Source organism: Phyllobates terribilis, unplaced genomic scaffold, assembly GCF_046119375.1.
Source record: "Phyllobates terribilis strain yellow unplaced genomic scaffold, ASM4611937v1 Scaffold_6__1_contigs__length_29720123, whole genome shotgun sequence".
NCBI lineage: Eukaryota > Metazoa > Chordata > Amphibia > Anura > Dendrobatidae > Phyllobates > Phyllobates terribilis.
In genome coordinates, this window is record NW_027362766.1 from 28,127,034 (window position 1) to 28,136,011 (window position 8,978).

At 37.6% G+C, this 8,978-nt stretch overlaps 1 protein-coding gene across 1 annotated transcript; it reads right to left on the reverse strand.

The window, feature by feature from the left end:
* Positions 1-5,097: 5,097 nt before the first annotated feature.
* Positions 5,098-6,033, reverse strand: LOC141152649 (olfactory receptor 12D1-like). The gene has a single exon (XM_073637208.1). It carries the CDS (start codon positions 6,031-6,033, stop codon positions 5,098-5,100), a length of 936 nt encoding a protein of 311 aa, XP_073493309.1.
* Positions 6,034-8,978: the final 2,945 nt, after the last annotated feature.

The following is an 8,978-nucleotide window of genomic DNA, read 5'->3' on the forward strand; positions in this document are numbered from 1 at the left end:
GCACACACTCATTAGACAAGGCAATACAAAAAATAGGCTCAGGATCTGAGTTTTGCGGCTAATGTACATGTATTTCCTGAAACAAAATTAAGTATGAGTCAAAAAAAGTCCCAGTGGCCAGTATGAAAATTGCCAGATTTAATTTTTTTATTTTTAATACAGATTGTGTAATTTAAAAAAAAGCCAAATTTCATCAGTAGGTCATTTGCTGATGATAGATTCCCCTTAAAGTGAACCTAATAGCTGATACATACTGCTTGATCCATGGGCAGTATATACAGTGATGAGCAAAAGGGTAACAATGTTTTGAAAATTAGACTTCCAGGCTCCATATCTCACCATCCACTATTGCTTTGAACGTGAGACTACCATCATTTTATAGGCAATCATCTTGGCTATCTCATATATTAATTTGACTTTCAATTATTTAGCATATAATTAGTTATGCAGATTCTTGTGATGTCATTGCATTCTTACTGTTTTGCTCCTAAAAATCTAAAATTTAATTTTATTATTTTGCTAGTATTTTGTAAATAGACCTTTGATTTTCAACATTGCCTGATCCTTCTGGGCATGCTTTTGATCAGATTCAAACATGTCTTCACCAAAATCTGATCCCTGGTCTCTTCTACACATTCCCAAAGTGGACACACTTAGTTATATATACAAATTCTTCTTCAACTCTACCTACAAGTGTTTGATTGGGTTGAGCTCTGGGGACTGTGGGGGCCAATCCAGCACCTCTACTTCGTTGTCATTGAACCATTTCTTCACTAATCTCGATGTATGCTTCGGATTGTTGTCTTGCTGAGTCGTTGTCCTATGTCATCCTTTTCATACCCATATTACTCAAGTTTATGAAGTAACTCATCTTGTAGGATATTCACATATAGCTCAGCATTGAGATCACCATTGATCCTGGTCAAGAATTTAATGCCTTTAGCTCTGAAACAATCCCATATGATCAGGCTTCCTTCCCTGAACTTGACAATTCCTTAAATTTCTCTATCCGTTAGCCCTTTTTCCTTTATTTCTTCCAGACCCATTTGCACCCATCAGAGCCTAGTCTATTGACTTTTGCAGATTGCACCAAATCCACCATTTCCAATCTTGTACTATTCACTTTTTATACTTTTTTTGCAAACTTGAGCTGACACTACTAATGACGATATTGAAGTCGAGGCTTCTGTACCTTTTTTTGGGCCACCATTCCAGACTTGTATAATGTGTATTGCATGGTGTTTGCATGGACGTCTGTGATAACACTATTACAAAGCATACGAGCCAACTACACAGCCATGTTTGTCGGGCCAGAACTGATAGACCTTGTGATGAGCTGACTTGCTGACTCTGATATTTTGCCTAGACGCTTTTTAATGGATGAATGGATTTAATTTCATATTCTTCCAACAGTTGTGGCACACGTGATGCAGTTGGCAGTTTCTTTTGACTGAGAGACCACTATCAATGAGCTAGATGATGCTGTTTCTCTTTTCTTGGGAAATCTTATTCATGCCTACTCCTTAATTCAAACTAATGACCTTTCGCTTGGGAATCAACCTAATAACACACTGAGCTATTCGGCAATGTGGGAACAGGTTGTATTTTGTAGTATACAGGAAGAAAAAGATTTTTCCACAATCAGGAGTAAAACCGTAACAATGCAGTGACACGACAAGAATCTGCATAACTAATCATATGCTAAATAGTTGCAAGTCAAATTAATGTATGAGATAGCCAAGATGATTGTCTATAAAATAATGGTAGTCTCACGTTCAAAGCAGTAATGAATGGTGAGATATGGAGCCTGGAAGTCAAAAGTTCAAAACATTGTTACCCTTTTGCTCATCACTGTATTAGGCACTGGTTGTATGATGTCAGTCAAGTGTGTTTGACTTTAAAACGCTGCCGCATTTTAGAGAAAAATATAATTTAATAGCCGGCAGAGGATTGAATTGCCAAAGTGAGTGGAGAGGTGGGTCTCTAGCAGCTTCTCCCCACTCGCTGCCTGATACTTACAGTTCTCTCTCTATACATGAAATCATACAGCCACTGCTTGATATGTGCTGCCCGTGGATTGGGCAGCATGTATCCACTGTCATGTGGACTTGAAATCTATTTATAATATTTGTTTTGTTTGACATGGTGACAATTAGGTGGGACTTTTGCATTATGGTGACCACACAAATAATTCAAAGTCTTAACACTGCGGCCCAGATTCTTCAAAGTTTTTACCCCAGAAAATCTGGGACAAGACAATTCAAAATGTCCCAGAATTTTTTCCATAACATGTAGTTTTTCAAAAATTCTGTGACTTTGGGAGTTTTCACACAAGTTTCAAGCGGGTCCTCCAAAATGTGTAGACCTGGGGAGGAGATTGGGTGTTGTGACAATGCTTGCCCGTCAAATTCAGCAACAGTGCCAACATTTATTACTCTCAAAACTACTCCCAAGTTACTTATGGGATTATAACAATGACAGCTTTCAAATTATTATTTCTATCTTACGTTTGCATTAGCAATTTTTTCATAAGGATTAACATGACAACTGGAAGAGAGAGTGCATTACGGATATACAATATAGTGCACACCTTACAGTGGAGCTCCTTCTTTATGGCACATGGCACAGTCATATTATTTATCTATGTACTTCCACTTAACATGCAAAAAGTGAAAGTGGGAGAGAACAAATATGTACACCTCACCAGGTATGCCAGTGGTGCCCAACTTCTTGTTTTTTTCAGTATGGTCTAGGATTATATAATCCCTGGTGCATTGATTTGGTTTTAAAGAATACCTATCTTTAGACTATGGCTGTAGTTCTTCTTTAAGAAAAAATTGAGTAACCTCAGAATGGTGAATTTTCTATATAACATTTATTAACAAAGAGATCCTATAAAATACCTGACATTCTAGTAAAAGTTAGTTCAGAACTTATAGGTTGTGAGATCTGGGGATACAGAACAGGATTCAACAACCCTAGGTGGCCCTCTTCAGGAGGTTTCGCTTTTGGCATTAACTCGGTGTTGTGATGTTCTTTACTAAGCTGTTACTGAATAGTAACTGCTGTATTGATGTTATTATTCAGTTGCATCTTAGCAAAATACGTTGCAGTGCTGGGTTTGGTTTAAAGAAACACAATTTTAAATATTTTGCTTTTCCTCAACTAGGAAGGTAGCATAGGATTAAGGAATCCTGCTTTGCATTGGAGGATCTCACAATCAAGAAGTTAGGACCCTACTTTTGCTAGAAAGTCAGATCTTTTAGAGGGACAGCTGAGACCTCTTTTGTTATTTAGAATATTTACCATTCTTAGGCTATCCGCTTTTTTTCCTATATGAAAAGGGCAGCCTCAGCCTGGTGAAAGGTACTCTAAGTGGTTTTATCTTGCAAGTAAGTACCCTCTTATTTGTCCAATTCTGCAATGAACATCTACATTTTTCTTTATTGAGTTGAAGATGTGCAGCCTCTTTAATGCACGTATCTTCCATTGGACAGTTGTGATTGTGACATAAATCCTTTGTGGATTTACAGGTTCATGCATAGCTGGCAAATGTACAGCAGCTTCACCCTGTGTAATTAGGATTGCCAGGCAGCATTAATGGAGCCATCCTTTGATAGGTCTGCAGCTGTTGAGTACAGATAAGCCCTTATCATGGCTCTCTTGATGTGTTTCTTCCATTATGCAATATTTCAGAACTCAGGGAAATAAACAGCCATATTTCATATTTGAATATACCGTTGTATTCATTAAAATCATTAGGTTGTCTATGCAATGTATGGATGTGACAAATTCTCCAAGACTAAAAATGCTCTTTACTACTGATTTCCACTGGGGCTTGACGAGGCACATAGATTTGCCCCTTTTTATTAGACCAAAATCATCTAATATGTTAAAATATCAGACAACTCATAAATCATGAATTTTTATGTTTTTAAATTTTGTTAACTATTTATAACAATATTTTAATTAACTTTTGCCCATCTGAAAGATAGTTTGAATTTCCTTTATAAGTCATTTTTGCTTGCATTTACTTATCGTTTACTTTCATAATGACATCTAGCATGATTAAGATTGAAATAAACTTGTCTAGAAAATGTAGGTACTACACTTTTTGCTTTTCAAATTTACAAATTTCCTTTTAAGTGTTTTAGGCAATATGAAAAATGTTTAAAAATGATATAAGATCAATAGCAAAGGACGTAAATAAAATCACACAATTGCAAGTGTATAAGCAAGCTGTGCTTTACACTGTCATAAACATTAACTTTTTGAGACATAATTATCAATTCAAAATGTTACATGTATGCTATTGTTTTTTATGGTTGTCTATAATACGATGAATTTGGTGCCGGGAATAAAAACCGCGCTCCTCCGTGGTGAAGAAATTTGACGAGAGATTGTATATAATTAACAATCTTGTAGTTTATTACTGAAAGCTACGATTACTATGCGTTTCGTGGACGTCCCGTCCACTTCCTCAGGTACATAGCTGTCAACAAAATGTGTAGTATTCGTAGCTTTCAGTAATAAACTACAAGATTGTTAATTATATACCATCTCTCGTCAAATTTCTTCACCAGGTAGAAGCGCGTTTTTTTTTTCCCGGCACCAACTTCATCCTATTATAGACACCTTACAAGATCCCTAGGGATTCTGTGCTGGCTGCAGCCCTTCACTACAAATTCTTACATGTGTTGTGCATTACACAACTCATTAAGGTGAGCACATTTTCTTTTACCTACTTGGTTGTGGTTGGATAATAGCGCTATTGTGCCCCTATCTCTCTACTTATTGTTTTTTTTTATGATAGTTCAAAGTAGGAGCTAGGCCTCCTTATATTGGTATATTCAGTAGTCAAAAATGTAAATGCAGTGGCCAAGTAGAAGTGCATGTTGGCATTCCTCTTGTCTGTATATCTTCATTTCGTACTCCATTTCTATAGTGTCCTATAAAGAGTGAAAGTTCAAGTATTGACGGTATTTTTTTCTACTTTTTTTTAAAAAATTTAAGTATTTAAAAATTCCAATGAAAATGCAAATTTCTACTTAAGTTATTCCTATTAAATAAAAAAGCAAAAAAAAACTCTTTTTATGGTCAAAAAGATAAATTGTTTACAACTATTTTCTTCATGGCTTTCTTCATATCTCTGTTCCTTAGCGTATATATTATTGGATTTAAGGCCGGAGTTACAACAGTGAATAGAACGGCAACTGCTCGATCTTGATCTAAAGAGTCTTGTGTTGACGGTCGAATATAGGTAAAAATAGCTGTTCCATAAAGCAAAAAGACAATAATAAGATGGGCACTACAAGTGGAGAATGCACGCTTACGACCTTCAGATGTTCGTATCTTCAGGAGGAATTTGATGATAAAAACATATGAGAGAAGAGTAAGTAGTAGAGTCGTTGTGGCCAATGTTCCTGTAACTCTTGTGAGAAGTTTGAGATTGATAGAAGTATCGGTACAGGCCAATTTAAGCACTGGTTTAATATCACAGAAAAAATGTTTAACCAAATTTGGTCCACAAAATGGTAGCTTTGCTGTCATCACTGTGTGTAACAGAGAATGAAAATATCCAGTAATCCAAGAGCTGAATGACAAACACCGACAAACTCTAGTATTCATGATTGTAGAGTAACGCAACGGATTACCAATGGCAACATATCGATCATATGACATTGCTGTTAGGAGCATCACTTCCGTGCTTCCCAAAAAATGGAAGAAATGCACCTGGGAAATGCATCCACCAAAGGAGATGGTCTTTTCCGAGGCCAAAAAATCTCTTAGCATCCTAGGAACAGCCACTGAAGAAAAGCAGATGTCCAGAAAAGACAAATGCCACAAAAAGTAATACATGGGAGAATGGAGGTTGGTATCTATAACAGTGATAATCATAATTGAGAGGTTACCTATCAAATTGATTATGTAAAACATCAAGAAAAATATAAAGAAAATCACTTGAAGCTTTCTTAGATCAGTCAACCCAAGTAAGGCAAATTCAGAAATGGAGGTGTAATTTGACAATTCCATTACAGTGTTTAGGTGGGATACTACTGGAAGAAAAAAAAATGTCATAGAACTCAATCAGATTTTTCACATGTATACAGTGGTGCTTGAAAATTAGTGAATCCTTCAGAATTTCACATATTTCTGCACAATTGTCAAGTGCATCAGGTTTTCACACAAGTCCTAAACCAAATCAAGCAAATGAGTCAAAATTATTAGACTTTGTCACTCTGTCATTGAAGCATAAGTTTGTAAACCTCTAGAATTAACAGATAATTTGAATTTGAAATTAGAGTCTGGTGTTTTTAATCAATGTGATGATAATCGAGTGTCATCATATGATCTGTTTTATTTAACGAATAAAGTTTGATCTTCACAACACATGTTTTTATTAGTGTAGCAAGCAAAGGAGATTTATGAAGACCTCATAAGAAGAGTCATTAATGATCACCAGGAAGGAAAAAGTTACAAAACTATCTCTAAAGAGTAGGACTTCACCAATCCATAGCTTGACAGATTGTGCACAGATTAGGGAAGTTCAAGACCATAATTAACATTTGTAAGAGTCTCACAAAGAGACCTCGAGGTCACAAGAGTACCTAAGAAACATCTAAGCAACTAAAGTCCTCTCTCACATTAGCTAATGTTAATGTTCACGAGTCCGACATTATACAAACATGAACTACGCAAGGTATGAAAATATGCAATATTCCATTTGTTGGATAAAGGACATCCTAAACTTTTTAGAACTTCTCGATGTTTTCACTTAAAATATAAAATTAAAGACGGAAAGCAAATGAAAGTTATCAGAAATATTTGCTTTCAGTTGAAGATCATCCATTGGTTAATAATACTTACACTAATAAATAATCTTTACATTAACTGCACATAGACTGTATAGATTGTTGGTCTATATTTTCAACCAGAAATACCCAAATTCCCTGAATGTGTGTTTTCTTTGGAACTTACCTTCACCTTTTTGCCGTCTTTAAGTTTTGGTATTTTTTATTTGTAGTTTTGGTAATTTCTGTGTTATTTCAAGGAAATTTGTCAGGTAATATTGTGGAATTTTATTCTGTATAATGTAAAATCTATGACTTGCAGGCCATTAAATACTGTTGGATGTCTCAGGAGTGTAGCTTAAAAGGACATTTTCATGGAGCAGCAGAACACAGCGGGAATAAAAAAAATTGTGTAAAAGAATAACATCATTCTTTCATGTCATTAAAAAAATATATTCAGTATTCTTTAAATAAAAAGTCAAGTGGTATTATAGGTTTTTAAAATGCTAAAATATTTTCAATGGGCATATCAATAATTTTGAAAGACAAACTAATAATAATTTTTCATATGTGCTGAAGCTTAATTTCTTTTTATAAAAAGCTAAATAAATTATACATAAATGTATTTGGAAAGTTACATAACTTAATAATATATATGTATCGTGCCTGGTGTTTTGATCATCATGTATCACCTCTGGCTACGGTTCTGTGTCCAACAGAAGAAATAGTTTACTGTGTTAGAATGTGACTAGTAGTGTTGAGCCACCCCCGTAGTGTTCGAGTTCGGTTCGGTTCGTCGAACACCCGTGTGTTCGCCGAACTGTTCGTCGAACTGTTCGTCGAACACCTTCGAACACCGTTAAAACCAATGGCAGGCAAACAAAAACACATAGAAACACATAGAAAACACCTTCAAAGGTGTCCAAAAGCTGACAAACTGCTCAGAAGACACAACTAACACATGGAAAAGTGACAAGTACATATAGTCATGCGAAAAGAAAAGAGGTGGAGGAGTAAAAGAAGGGGGAGACACAGATATAGGCATGTCATGCCCTTCTAAAATCCAAAAAGTGAGAAGCCGACACGTTCAGTCCGCTCCTGCCCGTGCCACCTCCGTGTCGCCGGGTTTGTGCCAGAGCCGCGGTGAACCCTGACGGCCAGCCCCCCTCTCCCAATACTGGTGCCTGTCCGCTGGTGGGTCGAGCGAGCCCCCCTGTGGTGGAGGCAGCTCTAAGCTTTTTAATTTAAATTGTCTCTCTAATTTGAATGAATACACTTTAAATCCATTTACAAGGATCTATTGGAGGGCAAGTCTCATGCCAGCAGCTGCGTAATTCCAGCTCCAGTAGCGTCCACTAAAGCTGCTGCAGTTAAAAAGCTTTTATAAGAATCGAGCTCGGCTGTCCACCGCAAGGCATCCTACTGCCAGTCCCAGCCCCTATGCCTTGGGGTGCCTCCTGATGCTCTTCACTGAGTATCCCGTGGTCCCGAAGCATTTCCTTTGAAAAAATTAAGTGTCCAAACTACAGGTGGTGTAGCTTGCTTAACAGCCGGGATAATCTGCTGACTAGCAGACACTGCTACTAGGCACAAAGTATTTCCTGGGCTAGATGCAGTTAAAAATTTGTAATTAGATACTCTCGTTGGATGCTGAGAAAGCATTCCATAGAGTCTCCTGGCACGCCATATATGATTCTCTTAAAAAGCTTGGGGTAGGGGTCTAGGGGACCCTTTTATAGCCAAAATCACGGCCCTGTATCACAATACGTCACCTAGGCTGAAGATAAATGGAACTGTAGCACCCTGAGGGCTCGGTTGCTACAGAGGTATTGCACCTCACCCAGAGGTGTAATATCTCACTCTCAGGTAAGGATGGAGTGTGGCTCACGACCCCGACACCTGCATGCATTACACCACATTGCCGTGGGGCAGGGTGACCAATATGCCCCTGAGATGGGCACGACAGTCACTGACCCTGGCTGGAGTAGGTGGAGGGAACACTGAGGAAGGGGAACCCTGTAGTGCAGGAGCAGGGAGGAAGCAGTTCCTGGGTGCATTGATAAGGGAGTATAAAAGGTGGGCACCATATTAGTTCAGTGCAGAGAAGTCTGAGCAGAAGTGACAGGGAGCAGGGGCTCTGCATGAGCTCTGCTCTGGAGGCGGGCCTAGTAACACAGGCCCAGGCCT

Excerpts from the sequence above, each read along its gene's own strand:
- LOC141152649 (XM_073637208.1), bottom strand. The coding sequence starts at position 6,033 with ATGGAATTGTCAAATTACACCTCCATTTCTGAATTTGCCTTACTTGGG.